The sequence below is a fragment of the Erigeron canadensis genome, chromosome 6 (assembly GCF_010389155.1).
Source record: "Erigeron canadensis isolate Cc75 chromosome 6, C_canadensis_v1, whole genome shotgun sequence".
NCBI classification, from domain to species: domain Eukaryota; kingdom Viridiplantae; phylum Streptophyta; class Magnoliopsida; order Asterales; family Asteraceae; genus Erigeron; species Erigeron canadensis.
In genome coordinates, this window is record NC_057766.1 from 24,558,076 (window position 1) to 24,578,275 (window position 20,200).

The following is a 20,200-nucleotide window of genomic DNA, read 5'->3' on the forward strand; positions in this document are numbered from 1 at the left end:
ATCTATATTTAGTGTTGAATTGTGTTCGGGATTAAAGTTAGACATTGAGTTACAGTTTTACTTTTGCTCTCCAGAAAAAATTGTTGCTATCGAAGATAGTATCGGAAATTATCCAGAGAAGATGGCCGGAGTTTAAAGTCATCGAAGTAACACGGTAGCATACATCGAGTGAACAAAACAGAGAGGTTCTTACATCAATTTAACACTTTCGTAAGTCACTACATTACATAACCATTTGCTCATAGTTGGTTACACTCTGGTGCCTTAACCCCTATTCTTTTTTACATCCAACGTGGAATTACCGGTTACAAATATGATGTTACCCAGTAGGATACATTAAAAGAACAAAAATGGAAGGTACTTACATCAGATATATAGCCAGTTTGAAAGATTACTACATTACATAACCATTGAGTCATAGTTGGTTACACTCCGTTGCCATAATCCCAAAATTTTACAATGCTACATACCCCTAATTAAACCTCTTGTGCCCTTTTACAAAAACAACAGCTAAACTCTCAAAGTATAAAATTTTTGTCATTTTTATCAACAGCTAAACTCTCAAAAATACTATGGTACATTGTTTAACTGTTTTATGCATTTAATATAAACGTTGCACCACTAAAAGCTGTCAAAACATTTTTCATAAATCAATGAAGATCGCCAAGAAATTGAAAAATCTGTGAGAAACCATCCGATATCACCATATTACACACACATGTGTGAAACAAAAGAAATTGATACGTATAGCAAGCAACATCTATCATATTCGTGTCGCCGAGACTTGCATTTTGTGAAAGAGTTTTATTTGTATTAGAAATTGTATTTACATAATGTGTGGGGATGTATGACTTTCTTAATGTTTAAAATATTTGTAAATTTTTCAATTAGGATACGGCCCAAATCTTAATTAACATATCAGTTAGTGATTAAAAAAAACGGTGATGGAAGACGGCTTTGCTGACTGGATGACTCCGACCTTGGATCGTCTAAAACACGGATATATGAATTTGTGTTTTTCAGTTATTATTGAAATATTTGAATATGAAAAAGAATAAGCGCAGAGTAAGTACAAAAATAATATAAATATATATACTCATCTTAAACCATTTAAAATTTATACAATCAACAATTCAACATATCCTATTTTAGAAAAGCTTGTATAGATCCCATAAAAGACGCTCCTTGAGAGTACCTAATTACCTATCATTTCTCCTTAAAACAAACATAAGTGTATAATTGAACTGATGTATGTTATATAAGAAACAAATTATTCATATATGAATGTAATTTTTTATTCGAACAGCAAAGAATAGAATCGTAATTAGTTAAGAATAGATCCATTTGTCATTTCACTTTTGTCATGTCACATGTAATTAAGTTAACTTATTGTTCCAAAACAATAATGTCCTTTTTGTTTGTAAAAAACCGAAAATAGGGACGGAGCTAGGATTTGATGTTAGAGGGTCGGGGTCGATTAATTGAATGATAAGGAGATGTGGAAATAGTCTTTATTAATTTAACATTTTAAACTCACCGATGAAAAATTATATTTATTTTGTTTTGTGTTTATAAGTCACAAAATTAAACCAAGTTCGATGAAATCATCACTAGACGAATATATTCATGTTTCTTGCATTGAGTTAATTATCTGATTTTTCTTGCATGTTTCTCTGATTATTAATTAAAACATATAAAATGTAATGTCGTATGCCGTATGCAGTTTCGGACAAAATCCAATTTTGGTTTAAGTAATGTCCTACTAGTGGTATAATGATGTCAAAGACTACTACTAGTTTAACATAATAATGTTATTATAATAACGAGAAATTGATATCATATTAGAGTATCATTATTCTAAAGAATCTGCAGGCTGCAAACCGTTTTGACATGCTACTTGAATGTGATTGTATATAAAATAACAAATATATTTTTTAAAGGCTATTGTTTTTGTGAATGGGTTAGTGGCTCATTGTAAGGTCTTAAAGTTTGGAAAAATTCATCAGAGTTCGAGGCAATCATGTGTATACGTGTTAAGACTTAAGACATTTATATCAGAAAAAATGTAGATTTTTTCCAAGTAGCTTGAACCTAGATCCCCTCATTATAAGTTCAACCCTAACTACATAACTTAATCATTGCATAATAACCATGGTATTTGTCAAAATTATATAACCAAAAATATAATGTGCTAGATTTACTAACATTTTTTTAATGTTTAGACAGAGATACAGATATAATAACCAAAATAACCCTTTTCAGAACATTTTAATGTTTACTTTGTACATTTATTTTATGTTTGTTGTCCATATCAAACCGTCTTGCCAATGTTTTTAAATGTTCATTTCTTAGACTCTTAACACCATAAAACCCCCCAAGTCTTCCCTTAACATTCAACAACAACTTCATGACTGGAAAAAGAGCCCAACCCAGCCCAGCAGGCAGCCCCTCATCCGGCAATATCTCCGATAGCTCGTCGAAAGACCAAGACCGGCTTCTCCCTATTGCCAATGTGGGCCGAATAATGAAAAAATCTCTCCCAGCAAATGCCAAGATATCTAAAGAAGCAAAAGAAACGGTCCAAGAATGTGTGTCTGAGTTCATTAGCTTCATTACAGGTGAAGCCTCAGATAAATGCCAAAGAGAGAAACGAAAAACGATTAATGGGGAAGATCTGTTATGGGCCATGACAACTTTAGGATTTCAAAAATACGTTGGTAGTTTGAAAAGTTATCTTAACAAATATGCCAAGACACATGACTCAACTAATGATACTGATAGCACTGAGATCGGTTGTGAGGTGTCTGACATGACACCAGCACAACCGATCTCCCAAGACTACAACGATATGTATAATGGTCGTGTCATGGGATATGGTGACGAGCTGATCAACACGGTTAACTTGCACGGTATGAAGAAAGTTGTAACAACCCAAGCTCAAGGGTTTGAGTGGTAGATAATTGAAATTTGTAATTGTGGTTTTACCTTGTATGGTCTAAAAGTAAAACCAAGGATATCAAAGTGTGTGATTTTATTAGAATCACATAATTTGGTGTATTGTTGTGAATTTTTATATTCTAACAACGAATTTAAGATTTATGATGGTTAATGAACTAAAAGGATTTGGTTATATTGTTTGTGCAATTGTGCATAAATTTTACTTTAGGAAGAAAGTACAACAGTTTCTGAATTTGTGTGAGATATGGCCAACAATCAACAATGTCAAATGTCAAATGGATATATATTTGTAAGTTTCGCGCTTAGTTTTATCTCAAACAAGTCAATAAGGTTTTACATAGAAAAATGATCAAGGGTAGAGTCAATCAAATATCATACAATGCATACAATATTACAAATCTTTTATTCAAAAATATTACAAAAAAATGTGGTGAGGTATAATTTCTGTTCAGCACTACAAATATCATGCTACTGTTGGTGTCGGTATACATAAATATGTACATAGATAGATATGAGTTTTACCAAACAAACTCTTATAGAGCAAGAAAATGACATGTCCATGCATAAAAACAAACTACATACACTTTCTTATAATAATATTACAAACATTCATTCTGAATCACGAACCAGCATCAGTAAAGTAAAATGTTCGAGCCAGTCACCCAGGCCAGCAAATGGCATCAACCCACAGAGCAACGGCAGGAACCCTGTCATGGTGATACAGAACATAAACTGCCTTGTCCTGTACGAGAATAACTTAGGATTCGTGGACTGGTTAGTCACGGTAAGAGGCCCATGAAGAATAATAAATAACATTGAAGTCCACATGTTCGCCACAAAATGGACCGAGCAAATAAGCCACCAGTAAAAGAGCCAAAGGTACCCACTGCCTCCCAAAGTGTCGATGCAAAACTTTCCAGCAAAACCGCAGCCGCAACCCAGTAGCAAAAGTATGAATGTGACTGGCATCGTATGAGTTGTAGAACCTCGTCGCAAAATGAATAGATATGTGACTGCAATGATCATTAATATGCCAAATAGCATTCGGCTCACCACCTGAACTTGACACCTTAAGGTTTGAAACCCTGTACTAAAAGATGTCATTGGTTTTGGGATCCACCACGAACCTGATTCCTGAAAAACCATGTAAATGATCAACAAGTTAAGAAGACGAAAATACACCTGATGAAACAGGCCCATCTGAAACAAACCCAACCCATTTAACGATCATTTGCTTGTTTCGGCAATGCTGGGTTGTACAAGAGGTAGCAACTTCGACCCATTTACCGAACCTGCCTTGTTTGCCATTTCGTGAAATATATGAAGAGAAAAAGGTTGTAAAAGTAGGCACTCTGTTTCAACATCTTGGAACTTTGACAAATTATGCCCATCATTAATATTACCGATTTGGACCTTTACTCATTTCAACATGTTGCTCAAATCAAACAGGCCCATCTCCAATTTCGTAGCATCAAGAAGGTGCCAAATTGATAAAGAGAAAAAACAAATTCGATCCTTACCTCGACAGGTTTACATGATTCGGTAGCTTTAACGAGTCTTTGATGGGAATAAGTATAAGTTCCATAAAGAAGACATGTCACCATTATAAGCATCCCAGAAACAAGATAGTCGACACAACTTTTAAGCAGTTCAGCATGCCTGGAGTCTTGTAATTCTGTTTTGAACTTTTTGGATTTAAAGTTGGCTTTTGAGATGCCCATCGATAACTTAAACCTCTCTAGAATATTAGAATCGCAATCGACCGCGATCTGTGCTTCCTTAAGTTTCATCTTCTTCATAGTAAGACTTAACTCCAACTCCTTGAGTTCATTCGAACGAGCCTGTAAGCTTTCAATGGTGCTCATGGACCGGTTTAGTCCAGAATGCATAGTCAATTGTTGAACATTTTTTGAGTCATGAAGAACAAGCTGATTGTAAATAGGAGGATCTCTATGCACATAATGTTCATTAAAATCGCCAATGGTTGTCTGTTCTCGACTTGTGGATGCATTCTCTTTTATATCAAAATGAAAATTACTTGAACTCTCTTCCCCGTGCGGATATGGCCTTTCTCTGTTTCCAGATGATTCACTGATTACTCTAAGTGTCATCAATGTGCTCTGGAACGATCTCTCAAAGTTACTAATAAAGCAGTCAAACTTGTCACCGAAAACCTTAAAGAAAGAAAATACAATAACAAGTTACTAGAAGCATATTATGTAAATGCATGAGTAATTTTCAGACGTGAAGGTTAAAAGCTTACATTGGACAAAGACTCTTTAACCGCCAAAGTGCATATCTGTGAATAGTGAGATATTTGATCAGAATAAGAATCCCGTAAATGTACAAGACATGTTAAAGAGAAAAATGCAAGAACTCTATTAAGGGACTGACCTAAAGGTCAATCCCCTGGGCCGCCCAAATGCATATCAGTGAGCTGGAGGTGTCTACAAGAGCAGCACGAGATATGAATGCGAGATTTCAGGTAATCAATAGTTTTTGATATGATGAAGATTAATACCTCAGAAAGATGATTTACAGACATTTTTTCTCCAGTTAGGTCTTTCTTTTCGAGCACCTGAACATAAGATGTTATTATTAGAGATGTAAAACTTAAAGACCAGAAGCTATAGTATTGCGCATAATATAGGCTAAAGCACTAATAACACAAAATTTGTGAGAAATCATGCTACAAACATGGTGGTCAACAGAATACAATTTGGAGACCGGGATCCAAATCTTACTAACGACACAGAGCATAAGCAAAGGCTTGGCAAGGTATATTAGCAGGTTACTTTCAGAAGTACAAGTTGAACCAAAATAAATTTACTACTTTGAAAAGCATACCAATCATAACAACATCCTAATTTAGTTACCAATTAATAAAAGCTAGCATTTTCCATTTCCCTCAAAACACACACATTTAAAAACTTGACAACTATTCCTCACACCATATCTATGTTAACATTTCCTAGAAGCTAACTTGTTAACTTACAAACGAGAAACCAACCACACCCCACAATAAAAGTCAATACACATTATAGAAAGATGCAACCTTGCAAATCAATTAAACAATTAAAACATATTAAAGCTCCAAACTATGTCATCTAAACATTGTAGGTCCCTGTCATTTAAAAATACTTGCACCCTTTGTATTTGATATACACCACATAACCCAAAAACAAGACGATCCGTTTCACGAACACGTTTACTAAAACACCATAACACATTCTTGTTACCTACCAGCAATCCCTACCTATTTATGTCCCCAGAAACTCCAAATTTTAAATCATTAAACTATAAACAGTTCCCCTCAAACAAAGTACATTATACACAAACAATCACTCTTTAACAATACCCATACCACGTAACCAAATTGTTAGCATAATAAATTCGGAAAGGTAAACTATAAATCTGGGATGGAGTGTAACACAAACAAAAAGCACTCGCCCCTTTTTGGGTTGAAACTCGCACAAAAATACAATTTCTAAAGATGTTTGCGCCAAACAAACTAAGACATTAACATAAATAGCACAAAATTTACTACACAAGAGGCTACCCAAAAATCAGAAAAAGTTAAATACCCAACAAAAGAATACTATGTTTAAACACACCCACATAGTAACTTCTCAAACTAGGTAAGCGATAAGCGATAATCGAATGAGACCTCTTGCCGTGATTTTTCGGTTTTATAGTTAACTGAAATTGAACTAAAATTAAATTCTTAGAGAAACCTACATCAAGATACTAGCTTTATAATGTTTACAACACAGCTCCCAACCCAAACATCAAAATTAGTCACTAACCACAAAAAAGGTACAAACTTTAAACACACCCAAATCATAAATTTTCAAACTAGGGCTTCTATATAATCAAATTGAACTACATATATCAAAATAAGCCAATGCCCCCATCAAGTAACTAGCTTTTTTAATTTACAACACAACTCACTACCCAAACATCAAAATAAGTCAATAAAAACATAAAAAGGTACAAACTTTAAGTACACCCAGATCATAATTTCTCAAACTAGGGCTTCTAAATAATCAAATTGAACAAAAAATCAAAACTTTAAGAAAAATAACTAGCAACGAACCTTAGCAACGAAAGCAGCAATTGACATCCCAAGTGGAAGAGCAAGCGCGTCTGCTTCACCGCCATTAGATCTTTGAGTGAAAACCCTTTTAGGGTTTTTTCTTGAAATGCGAAAACCTTTAGATACAGAACAAGAAGATGATGATGAAGATTGTTGTTGTGGGTGATCAGAAACGATGTCGTTTTTTGGGGGTTTTAGTATCTTCTTTTTGTTCTTTTTGTTGATAATTGTTGTTGGGTTTTTTGGTTTAGTGGGTGGATTGGAGTCACCGGAGTTTGGATCGGCGGTGGAGGTGACGGCGGAGGGAATTGGCGGTGGTGGTTCCATGGGTAATGGAAAAAAGGGGGAAACTTGAAAAGTGTGTTTGGTTATTAAGTACAGAGAACGCAAGATTTATTGTGGATGGCCATTAACGGTCACCAATATATATATCGCTAATTCGGTATATATATATATCGCTTCAAGACTTCAACCTTAGCGTGAGAATAACGGGGACATTCAAATTATTAGGGTAGATATATAGATAAGATGTCTAACAAATTCAAAATTTTTATATCTGCATCCATCTATCTATCTATATCTAAAATCTATCTATACTTCTATATTCAAATGTAACAACTTCTGAATGGGATTATTCTCTTTTTTTAAAGAAAAATAACTATGACAATTTTGAATAGGTAGTGATATAATGATATTTATGTGTATCATAAAAAATCAAAACACAACAACAACAACAGGACCCAATCCCTGCGCAAAGGTAAGCTGTAGACAGTCTTACCTCTACACAAAGGTAGAGAGACTACTTTCATAAGGGCCTCCGGCCACAAAAGAGTGCAAGACGGAAAATGAGAAATGTTTAGAAAATCATACCTGCCGAAAATCTAAAAAATCAAAAGTTAGTGCTCAAATATCATTGCCCATTTTGAATGGTACAACTTTTGTTTAACAAGAACACTCTAACAATTCATAGACATTTGATACATATTTACAAAATATCCAAACCCGGAACAAGAACTTACAATGTTTACAATAACAATCAAAGTTTGAAAATGTTAAAAGTTTAAAAAGAAATAATGTCATTATGAGATAAACAAAAAAGCATAGAGTATGCATTGTCCTTTGGTATATGATCGTCTGTTGATGGATTTGCAATTGATGGGAGATAGCTATAACGGAGACAATTCGAGTAGATGATTGAAAAGTATTTCTTTATGATGGTTAACTACCTATTCAAATTGTGAGATGAGTTATTCAAATCAGGGGCGGCTTTATAGTCGCTATTGTAGGTGCTAACATAAATTTTAGCTGCCTACCTTGTTATTAATCAAAAAGAGTGTGTGGGACTATCAATGGACATTCAAGCGACGTTCAAGCTTGAATTTGTAAGCAATCGTACAAACTTTGTGAAAAGTGAAAAAAAAATATGAAAAATAAAGTCCTGTGGGGTAATGAATGGATGAGTTTGGTTTAATATAGTACAATCAGTTGTGAATATTAGATCCATGAGTGTAACCAAGATCATATACAATGATCGTAACAAAAGACACAAGATGATTACTTTAGGGGTTTTGAGAGTATATGTGAGAAATATGATTTGTCTAGCTAGGCGGTCTTAGTACTTTGCTCCGGTGTTTACACCAATCTTGCTAGGTAGGTTCCATTTTTATATGTATGTATGCATGGTTGTTTCCATATCCTATGTTGGGTTTTTTGTAGTAGGCTAGGCTTAGTATGCTTTTACACATTTTTTGTTGTTTTAATATGTTCAATAGGGTGGCTAATGCATATGTATATGTCGAACCTGTGCTAAAGTATGTTAGGTTGCATGCTTACTACTCCCCCCTACGCTAACAGACATGTATTTCGTTCCTTGCTATCGTCAACCGTCAGGTATGATAACCAAACTCTTTGCACTTTTCGACTTTCATATCTTTGTGGCCGGAGGTCCTTATGGAAACAGCCTCTCTACCTTTAGGTAGAGGTAAGACTGTCTACAGCTCACCTCCCTCGTACCCCATTTAAGGATTTGGTCTTGGTGTTGTTGTTTGTTAATCTTCGAGTTAAGTCTTATGAATTGTAGGACTCTATTATTTATTCAGTGCGCAATACCACCAATAATTAGTGAGAGTAATGATCGAACCTTGATCAACTTAATGATAAGAGAAGACCTAACCACTACAACAATAATGGTGGTGGAAATTAGAGGTTATACGAGATTAAACTTGATATTGAAGTCATGAGTTCCAAGTTTCATCATGAGATTTAAGGTTAAACCTCCAAAGCAGACAACTTTTGTTCGACGTTTGCACTGGTCTTCAATTTCAAAGTACTAAGTTTCAGCCGCACGGTTTCAAAAATGACGTTGAACTGTTGGTCCATTTGACAAGAGCTCTTATTATCCAACCGATTATTATTATTGTACTCTTACCATATTTGTATATAGGGTTTTTTACTAAAATGGTACCTGACATTTGCTATATATTACTGGTTTCATGCCTAACGTTTTATTTACACTCGGACCATATCCAACGTTTTAAAAACTCCACTCAGACCATACCTAGAGTTAACGGCCGTCAAAGGTCCATTAAAAACACACACGTGAGGTATGAAGCCTGTAAATTCGAACAAACATCGGCTACCATTTCAGTAATTAACTCTTATTATTATTAATCAAGAAATTATTATTGTTAATGATTATTATTTAGCAATAAATTATAATTTTATAAAAAATTATCACTATTTATATATTTACTTTTATTTTATAAAATAATATTTTATTTAATAACATTTTATTTTTAGTTTATAAAATTTATTATTATTTTATAAAAAAAACTAATGTTATTTAAAAAACCACTTTTTATTTTGTGAAAAAAAAAATTACTATTGTTATTTTAAATAAAATTTTAAAGAAGTACTTTTTATTTTGAAAAAAAAAATAACAGTCAAATTGTTGTTTATAAAAGAAAAAGTACTTCTTTAAAATAAAAAGTACTTCTTTAAAAAAAATAAAAAGTACTTCTTTAAAATAACGGTCGAATTGTTGTTTATAAAATAAAAAGTACTTCTTTAAAAAAATAAAAAGTACTTCTTTAAAATAAAAAAAATAACGGTCGAATTGTTGTTTTTTTTTTTGCAAAATAAAAAGTACTTCTTTAAAATTTTATTTAAAATAATAATAGTAGTACTTTTTCAAAAAATAAAAAGTGGTTCTTTAAATAACATTAGGTTTTTTATAAAATAATAATAAATTTTATAAACTGACAATAAAATGTTATTAAATAAAATATTATTTTATAAAATAAAAGTAAATATATAAATAGTGATAATTTTTAATAAAGTTATAAATTTTTACTAAATAATAATCATTAACAATAATATATTCTTGATTAATAATAATAATAATAATAATAAGAGTTAATTATTGAAATGGTACCCGATGTTTGTTCGAATTTACAGGTTTCATACCTTACGTGTGTGTTTTTAACGAACCTTTGACAGTCGTTAACTCCAGGTATGGTCCGAGTAGGGTTTTTAAAACGCTGGGTATGGTCCGAGTGGAAATAAAACGTTAGGTATGAAACCAGTAATATATAGCAAACGTCAGGTACCATTTCAGTAAAAAACCCTTGAATATACATGGTACAAACCAACCCCCCTCCCTCAGGATAGTATGCAATCTAGTGTTGCCTTTCAAGCCTTGTCAAAGGTAACCTATTATGTCACCCAAATATCACACACAAACATATATACTCTAGTAGGCTAGTAGCTCTTTAAAAAGACAGTCTAGCTAGAATAATCACACTGGCACTGTAATATTTAATTCTTTGTAAACTCGTGATATTATACTCTAAAGTATCTTTTGGAAAGGAATTAGTAATGTGAAAATAGAGTTGGCTCATGTGCCATCTAGAACATTATCCAGGTCATGCCAAACTTTAAGTTGACATCACCTTTTCCACTTTTTTTTTACTGATTGCTTCCATTCCAGTCCTCCAGATTTATAAAATGACAATAACTACACATATCAACTTTGTTCATTTAAAAGTCACCTTAAAGCACAAACCAAGATGGTTTGTGGTCTGTCACACAATTTAACGTTCTCATAAAATATTTCCATGTTTGAATTTTATTGGCTTAATATTTTGAAAATGATCAAAGAAACAAAAAAAAACCTCATTCATAAACCATTTACTTAGTTGTGGAAGTAATCATACAATGTGTATGGGCAAAATGTGAGCTACTTGTCAAGGCTTTTCATAAATGCCAACAAAAAATCCCTTCATTAATAGGTAGAGAGCGTTACTAATTTGTAACCCCACAATGCACTTCCAATTTCATTAAACACCAGATAGTCCAAACATCTAACTGATTCATCAATTTCAGATAACATGATACAAGTATAACCAACCAAAAAAAATGGTTTCATTGTAACAAAACTAAAGAATATAAAAAATTAAATTAAATTAAATTAAAAAGACTACTCTGCAAACAGTATGTCCTTTCCTGCAATTAGTAGTACATCAGAAACAATCAATTGACTTTACACAAAGAAAATAAGAACAAAAAATCAAGGAGAGGGGGAAAACAATGAATTGTGACTTAGTTTTTTGCCCGAATTCTAAGGCTCGAAACCAATTAACCAAAGAAATAAACAAACAAAAAAACACATTGTACAGAAGCTTCAAACAGATATGGCACATAAATCTTCCAAGATTTGTCTGATTGTAGGTCGTTCAGTTAATGGGAGTATACACCTTAGTGATACTTCAAGCAAATCATCCATGGCTTTCGAATGTTGCTCACCACCTGCAATGTCTCGGTCAATACAGTCCATTCCCCGACCCTCTTGATCACACAACCTAACCCAATCCGTCAGATCAACAGCACCTGATTGACCTGAAATTATGTCACCTGCACTTCTTCTGGTTAAAAGTTCCATCAAGATCACACCAAATGCATATACGTCGGCTTTGAATGATGGAACGGGTTTGGGCACAGATGCTAGTTCAGGAGCCCGGTAGCCAAGGGCTCCTAAGTTGAGAATTTGCTCAGCGATGCCTGCAGGTGTCATCAGACGATGCAGCCCGTAATCGGTAAGCTGGGCATCGTATTGAGGGCCTTCCAAGATTATGTTTGTTGGTTTAAGGTTTCCGTGCGGCATGCCTCTTCCATGAAGGTAGGACAGGCCTCGAGCCACATCAACAGCAACTTTTAGTCGTTGGTTGAAGGATAGAAGGGAGTATCTTCTAGGGGTTGTCTCTGCATAAAATATGTATAAAAGTTAAATAACAACCCAAAAGGTAAAGACAGACAGTTCAGCTTAATTTGTGTTCATAGGTCAACAAGCTGGTACACTTCTGTCTTTATATGCTTATTCCATATGGATTAACAGCCACTTGGTGAAAACCATTAATAACCTTTTCTTTTGAATACTGGGACGGGTGTCAAAATGGCTGGATCCAACTGAGCAGCAAGTCAAAATGGATAAATTTTGTCTAAAATCTTTAGTCTTTATGAATATTTAGTGTTAAAATGATTACAAAAGCATCTCATTTCAATAGCAGTCTAACTTATTAATCAGGTTTAATGCAAAAAATACACTTAGGGGGACTTTTCAGTTGGTTTAACCCATTATAGATAAAACGATAACTTGATTGCAAGAAACACTTGAAACTGGGTGTTAGTATCCTTGAGAGAACAATGGTGTGGCCCATAACATGAAATGATAACACTCAACAGAACTGAATCCGGAAACCGCACTTCATGAAGTGGCAAGTGACCCAATGAGTGATGTTTTCCCAACCCTTGTGGGCAGAGGTGGCAACCTTGACCAAACTTATCCAGCAGGGGGACGATTTGGGTTATTTTACATATCTAATGGTCATATGGATATTAAATTCATATAAGCCAAAAGGAAAACGGGTCAAATTGGATAAACAAGTCAAAATATACCCCAAGTGAATTTTCATGCATATAACCTCCCAAATTAATATATTCAAGACTAGATTACTATATATTTTTTATAAGAATAAATATCACACTCACACACTGTATGATTTAAAAAATTTCAACTTTAGTAAGAACGTGTCACCTAAAAATTCCAGTTGGCCAGTACAAAATTACCGAATTTTGACCTGACCAGCCCATTTGACCACCTTACAGGTTTCAGAGAGAGTAACTCTAGCAAAAGCAAACACTCACCATAAAGATGTAACGCCAAGCTATCTCCCTCTATGTAATTGGCCAAGGTAAGTCTTTCCTGTTCTCTGGGACCCCAATAATACGCGACCAGTCGCACAACATTAGGATGAATCATTGTTCCAATCTTTTTGATCTCCTTTGCAAATTCTTTCTTATCTTTGGTTAGCCCAACTCTCAACCACTTCACTGTTAACATGTGTCCACCACCTAAGGTGGCTTTGTACAATGTTCCATGGCTACTTCTTCCGAGAATCTCAGCTGGAGCTCGAGACAAATCTTCAGCTGTAAAAGATAGTTGAGGTCTCGGGTCAAAGAAAAAAAGTTGACCAGCAAAGCGGTCTGGTGAATATACATCAAGTGTCACAGCTTGTTCAATTGTGTCAACAAAACGTGGCGAGGAAGCAATGGGTGAACCAGGAGAAGATTTCCTTCCAGACGGTGCAGGATCAGTGTCGATTAGATTAGGTATAGCTGATATCGAACTAGCGGCATATGCTGGTGGCATTGCTGGAGGCTCCACCGCCTCACCACCAAGCTCCGACGGTCCAGAAAGCGACCTTGAATTTGATGTTAGCAAATGAGCATTTGAAAAACTTAAAGATGTTGTAGGGCGGTTCGATATTCCATGCTTTATATCCCTAGTAGTCAAACTTTGTTGGCCACCAAATGCGGTTTTAACACGAAAATCTCCAATTTGGGCCCGATAATACGCTAATAACACAAATGCTATCATTAATGCCGCTACAACAGATGCGACAATAATGGCTATTTTAATGCTAGACTTTGACTTATGTTTTTTCCCATCAATAACAGATTGTGGTGGCAAACTGCCATCAGCTGACGGGTGGCGGCCAGGTGAGCTCAGAGACGGGTTCCCGGGAAAAAAAGAAGCATCTGAGAAGTTCTTCAAGTTTTTGGGAATTTTCCCAGATAAACTGTTGCCTGACATGTTAAGAAACTTCAACACTGGAGATAGATTTTCAGGAATCTTACCATTGAAGTGATTATTAGATAAATCAAGAACCTCCAATTGACTTAGTTTGCTCAACTCATTTGGCAATTCACCCGATAACCCGTCATTTCCAAGATTTAATAACTTAAGCCTCCTGAAGTTGCCTATATTGGATGACAACACACCCGCCAAGGTGTTATATGAAAGATCAAGAAACTCCATCGGCGGATAAGGGGATAACTCTATTAAAGATTTTTCTTGTGACCCTTGGAAAGGAATTGGGCCCGTGAGCTTGTTTTTTGAAAGATTCAAATTGGTCAAAGCCATTGAAGTGAATAAACCAGGCGGAATTGACCCATCAAGTTCATTCATGCTCAAGTCAAGCAGCGCCAAACTTGGGGATGACATCAATATAGGAGGAAGCGTGCCTTTTATAGAGTTATTTCCTGCCTTAAGTACAGTCAGTCCCTTGAAGTGTGACGTCAAGTTCGGCAAATTTCCAGTTAACTTATTTGAGCTCAAATCTAGAACTTGCAGAGGTGATTCCCATTTCTCTATAACAGATATGTTATCAGAGAGTATATTGTTGCTCAAATCAACAATCTGACAATTTCCTAATGCAAGTGGCAATGATCCTGATAGCTCATTTGATGACAGATTCAAAGTAGTCAAACTAGTAGAGTTAATTCTTGGAATTGAACCTGCAATTAACATAAAATGAAAACATGAACAAAACTTTAGATAAAAGCAATAAATTATAACCAGTCAAGATCTTCTTAATCACTTTTGAACAGTCACAAATATGACAAAAGGATCGCATAAAAGCATAGAACCAACAAACAAGAAACAGAAACAATATCTACTTAAACAAATAAGTGTATCCTTATATAAGGTAAAACATAACTATAATTATATTATGCATAAATACGAGATTTAAGAATTTAATTGTACCTCGTCTTGGATAAAATTAGTTTCTAAATAACTGATATCATTGTTACAATTTAATCGTAATTGCTAATATGAAGGTATGTAAGATGACTACATTCCACATGGAACTACAAATATAAGTTGTCATAGAAGATGCATAAACTAACAAGAAACAAACCGGTTTTAAAAGTCACGTGCTTTAAAGAAACACAAAAACCTACAGCATTACGCACGTTCACTAGAAACGAATCTAACAATACATACAATTCAATCACAAAATACCAAAACACTAATAAAAAGGTCAAGATCTTTACCTGAAAACCCGTTTCGACTAAGATCCAGCTCTTTCAAAGGAATAAAATTCTCCAAAAGCTCTTCGGGTATCGGTCCAAACAACTGAGTATTACTTAACCTCAAAACCTCAAGATTCGGTATCAACCCAAAAGAAGGCAACTTTCCATTCAACTCATTATCACTCAAATCCAAAACATGCAAATTCCTAAACAACACAAGAATTTCCTCACTAAAAAAACCGCCACCTAATCGATTCCGACTTAAATTCACATACTGCACAGTATTAACAACACTAGGCACAACATTATTAGCTGATGATAATGACCCATAAAAAGCATTACCACTTAAGTCAACATACTGCACATTCCTAAGCTGACTAAACAAAACACCTAAATCGCCCCGTAACGAATTCGAATGCAAATCGAGCACCGCCAACTGTTGCAAATTCTGTATTCCATTAGGAAATCCACCACTAAAATTATTACTAGACAAATTAAGATAACTTAAGCCATAAAGATCATTAATTTTTTCTGGGATTGGGCCATAAAAGTGATTAGCAGACAGATCTAAATACTGAAGTGAATACATTGACCCGATAACCGGAACAATTCGACCCGTAAATCGATTACCAGAAAGACTTAAATTCTTAAGAAACTTCAAATTATATAAAGTAACAAACTTTAAGTCACCAGATAAGTCAAGATGGTCAAGATTGACGGCGGAAACAAACCCATTTTCATTACAAGAAATGCCATAAAATACTGAGCAGATTGAAGCTTTTTCTGGATCTGAAGTCCAAGATTCCTTGATTTTGTTTAATGGGTCTTCACTGATCCCTTTTTTGAACTCAAGTAGTGACCGGACTTCGTCTGCCGGAGTTATTTCTCCGGCGGCGGCGGTGACCAGTAAGAACAAGAACAGAAGAAGCTGGTGGTGTTGTGGAAATTGCATTGTTAGGAATGAAGAAGAAATGGAGAATTTATTGAAGTTGAAATTAGGCATTTATCAATTGATTTTGATTTTATTCAACATGTTTTTGGAGTTGAAATGGAAATGGAAATGAAATGAAATGAAAGGTTTTAGTTTTTTAGGGATTTCTAAAAAGCTGGCTTTTCTATTTTTTTTTTGTTTGTTGAGGTTTTGTTTAAGAATGAATAATAATGATATACAACTATTGACATTGGAAACAAATCATTTCATTCCATTCCATTCCATTTTCTTTTTATTTTATCATTGTTTTTTGCCTTTTCTTTTTATTATTTCTTAATTTTTATTAATTTTCTCTTTTAGTGATATTTCTACTACAACATTTGTTTCATCTAATTTTTATAATTAAATAATGGAACATGATAATGACAACCCTTAGGGCTGTTACTAACAACATATTATATGCTTAAAAACTTATACATTATATATTAAAAACCGTCCCCTAATTTTTCTAACAGAAAGGTACAAATTTTAATGCACCCAATTAGTTTTTACTAACAACCCTAAGGGCTGTCACTAACAAAACTCTTAAATAATTGATAACTTTAAAATGTCCCTTATTTTTCTACTAATTTAAACTTTTTTATTTAAAATATTTATAATCTTAATAAAATTATTTATAACATATATCACATAACTTTTAAAATAACTATTTATCGTTTTCTTTTACATCAATCACTTTTACGTTAGTACTCACACCGTTACCACCACTAAAGCTACCATCACCACCCGTTGTCCTTGTCGCCACATCGCCGCATCGTATAAGCATTTGCCTAGTCATATGTCGTTGTTTTATCACTAGACGATAACGTCTTTTTATTAGTATAGGGAAGTAAACACAATTATTAATTTTAAGGATTTCTTATAAAAGCTTGCTAACCCATTTTATAAACAAGAATCTAATCAAATCAAAGCTTAAACACACACTATAAATACTTATTGATATAGATCAAATAATTATAAAAATACATGTGAAATAAGAGAATCTAAGAATTCTAATCATGATAATTTACAATTCGAATAATAATGTATGGGAAACAGTGCCAGATATAAGGGTGTTCAACCCGTTCATAAGAACAAGGCTTATGTTTATATTAGGGCCTATAATTTAATTTATATTCGTCTCCCATCAGGCCAATCTCAAAGATCATGTTCTCTTGAAAATAATCATATTAAAATCAGCATAAAGAAAACGCATAAAGCGTCCCAATTAGTACAATTATTTGTTGTTACGTTATCTGAAATTGTTGTTATAATTGATCCTAGTACTTATAGTGTTTTATTTAGTATTATTGAACTTATTGTCACATATATTGAAAAACTTCCGTATATGAAATGCCTACTTTTTTTTTTATTGAGTAGGGCCTATATATCCACGGGACGACCCTGTGGGGAAAAGTTAGGTAAAACATGCAGTACTTATTTTAGGTAAAGCAGGGGGGATTATGTAAAATTCAGGGGGGGGGCTATGTATGTTTATCAAACTCAAAGGTTTAATTTGTAATTTTTTTTAAAGTTGCAGTACCTAAGCTTAGGTAAAGTCTGATATGAACATATATTTTAGCTTTTTTAAAATAGCTAATAAAAAAACGGTAGATTGATATGAACCATTTGATCTCATGTACCGAATTGGTACCCACATAATCCCCAGCAGGGATAGTGTAAAGGTAATTCAACTACTTAAATTCAATTCTGCCTCTAGCAAGATTCGAACTCAGGTTGCTCCTAAAAAGTGGCAGCCGGTGACCAACTCTTCGTAAACTAATATGCAATATAAAAATTGTTTTTAAGATTTAATTAAAAAATACTTAAAAAATTAGTATTAAATATATAACAAATTTTGGAGGGGCTAGAACCCCCTTAACCCTTTTTAGAAGTTTCATCCTTACTCTTATGTCTCATCAACAACAAGTCAACATTTAGGATTAATATGCTAGTAAATTAAACACATGGGTCACTTTGATTACATGAAAATGTCAATGTAGAAGTTACATACATTCGGACCTTCATGTGTGCCATAACATAAGGCTATTGATCCCATACTTGACTTGATTGTTAAAGATGTCAAAAAATGAATCTGTCAAATCAATGGATGAAAACCAATGGGCCTCAGTCTCACACATTTAGCCAGGCTTATCTATTTCATGGTGTAGCTGAAGTAGCAAATTAGCAATTAAGTATTAAAAGCCATTTGTTCTACCAAAAGCTGATATTACAAACAATAAAATCTATGAAGATATATTTATCAATATACAAAAACTAGTATTGACATTTCTCTACACTTGTAATTAAAGTATAAATTGTCATTAACCCTTATACAGACACATTGATGTACATGTAATACGACAAAGTGTTATTAATATGTAATAATTTTCTTTTATCAAAAGAAGAATCTATGGTTATAAAACAAAATGTTTCTTGGTACTCTCGCAATGCTGACGGCTGTGACGTCAATAATGGCGGTTTAGTAGTGTCGGTGACGGGTTGTGATAACATCGACAATTGGTGTCGAGTGGTGTAACCGTGTAAGTTGATGTAATGATGATAATGGAAATATTTTAAAAGATAAAGACTTAGAGAGTAGATTAGCAAGATAAGGTTCTAAAATGTAAATTAATTTATTAAGGGTAAATTTGATAATCTCTAATAACCTTTTCCATAGAGGGTGTTTATTAAGGGTAATTTAATACTTTTGCATTTAATCATTTTCTAAAATAAAGAGTCGATAATTATTATAAAGGAGTGTAGATATTGAGGGTTTAAAATCCTCACCAATTTTCTTACATATAGCTATGAGATATACATGTCAAATTTTAGTTTGCATACATTTATTTTAGCGTATATTGATCTTATCGTAATATATACTATAAAACAGTTAAACTAATAATTTATTAACCAATTAAATCGTTCAATTTCATCAAATTGAGTTTCGCTTATGTCATCATTTAGATTAACTATAAATTAAAAATCCTGATAATCATTATCCAAATATATTATTATATTTATATGGGATTAGTGCGCAAGAATGTAACAAACTATACCCAAAAGGTTATAGTGTGCACGAACTAAAGTTTTTTTCTATTGTATACATAAACTTAGTAACAATGTTCAAATCATGCAATGTGTATACGTGGCAGCCCGTATGAGCTACCACATGTAAAAAAAAAAATTTGAACACACCACGTGTAAGGTTTTTATTGGTTGGTCACAAAAAGTTGCATGATATAAACATTTTTATTAAGTTTATGCATACAATAAAGAAAAACATTAGTTCGTGCAGACTATAACCTTTTGGGCATAGTTTGTTGCATTCCGGCGCACTAAACCCTATTTATATTTATATTAATTTGTAAAAAAAGTCTCATTAATTTACACTTTTTTATTTTCCATCAATAATTTACACTTTTTAGCCCTCAATACTTAATTCATATTTATTTTTAACCATCAACTTGAGATAATTTTTAAAAATTTACAATCATTGAATTAACTAAAAAAATTTCAACATATGAAATATTGTCTACAAAAAATTGTTTCAAAACTTAATGACTTATTGACAAATATTATATTAGATTTTTATAAACTATAAATATTAGTATTTAGTTTAAAATTTAATAGAAACACAATTTAAACTCAAGATACATATCTCAAACATAATAACAGTTGACGATGTATAACATCCTTATTCTAAACATAATGAGAATCATAGAAAATGGGACGATCATGGAACAAAACAGAATTTAATAATGATAATATCGTAAACCCCGTGTCCAGTGTTGGACACGGGT

The 20,200-nt window shown here is 33.4% G+C and overlaps 3 protein-coding genes across 3 annotated transcripts; 1 reads left to right on the forward strand and 2 right to left on the reverse strand.

Moving 5' to 3' along the window:
- The first annotated feature begins 2,407 nt into the window (after nucleotides 1–2,407).
- On the forward strand, nucleotides 2,408–2,956 carry LOC122604520 (nuclear transcription factor Y subunit B-11-like). The gene has a single exon (XM_043777407.1). The coding sequence runs from the start codon at nucleotides 2,408–2,410 to the stop codon at nucleotides 2,954–2,956; it is 549 nt and encodes a 182-aa protein (XP_043633342.1).
- Nucleotides 2,957–3,328: 372 nt separating this feature from the next.
- LOC122603478 (protein CPR-5) lies at nucleotides 3,329–7,545 on the reverse strand. Its single transcript, XM_043776189.1, has 5 exons — nucleotides 7,055–7,545; nucleotides 5,480–5,536; nucleotides 5,222–5,257; nucleotides 4,479–5,132; nucleotides 3,329–4,092 (listed from the first exon to the last, which is right to left on the reverse strand). Exons 1-5 carry the CDS (start codon nucleotides 7,379–7,381, stop codon nucleotides 3,568–3,570), a joined length of 1,599 nt encoding a protein of 532 aa, XP_043632124.1. The 5' UTR covers nucleotides 7,382–7,545; the 3' UTR covers nucleotides 3,329–3,567.
- Nucleotides 7,546–11,494: 3,949 nt separating this feature from the next.
- LOC122605262 (probable inactive receptor kinase At5g10020) lies at nucleotides 11,495–16,538 on the reverse strand. The gene is made up of 3 exons (XM_043778169.1): nucleotides 15,449–16,538; nucleotides 13,256–14,908; nucleotides 11,495–12,313 (listed from the first exon to the last, which is right to left on the reverse strand). The coding sequence occupies exons 1-3, from the start codon at nucleotides 16,428–16,430 to the stop codon at nucleotides 11,736–11,738; spliced, it is 3,213 nt and encodes a 1,070-aa protein (XP_043634104.1). The 5' UTR covers nucleotides 16,431–16,538; the 3' UTR covers nucleotides 11,495–11,735.
- Between the last annotated feature and the right edge of the window lie 3,662 nt (nucleotides 16,539–20,200).

What these genes read in the sequence shown, in the direction of transcription:
- LOC122604520 (XM_043777407.1), top strand. Translation starts at nt 2,408, where the DNA reads ATGACTGGAAAAAGAGCCCAACCCAGCCCAGCAGGCAGCCCCTCATCC.
- LOC122603478 (XM_043776189.1), bottom strand. Translation starts at nt 7,381, where the DNA reads ATGGAACCACCACCGCCAATTCCCTCCGCCGTCACCTCCACCGCCGAT. An exon ending in TTGCTGCTTTCGTTGCTAAG is followed by an intron (nt 5,537 to 7,054) that starts GTTCGTTGCTAG and finishes TCTTATGTTCAG; the next exon opens with GTGCTCGAAAAGAAAGACCT. An exon ending in TTAAAGAGTCTTTGTCCAAT is followed by an intron (nt 5,133 to 5,221) that starts GTAAGCTTTTAA and finishes TCTTTCTTTAAG; the next exon opens with GTTTTCGGTGACAAGTTTGA.
- LOC122605262 (XM_043778169.1), bottom strand. Translation starts at nt 16,430, where the DNA reads ATGCCTAATTTCAACTTCAATAAATTCTCCATTTCTTCTTCATTCCTA. An exon ending in TAGTCGAAACGGGTTTTCAG is followed by an intron (nt 14,909 to 15,448) that starts GTAAAGATCTTG and finishes TGTTAATTGCAG; the next exon opens with GTTCAATTCCAAGAATTAAC. An exon ending in CTTGGCGTTACATCTTTATG is followed by an intron (nt 12,314 to 13,255) that starts GTGAGTGTTTGC and finishes TATTTTATGCAG; the next exon opens with AGACAACCCCTAGAAGATAC.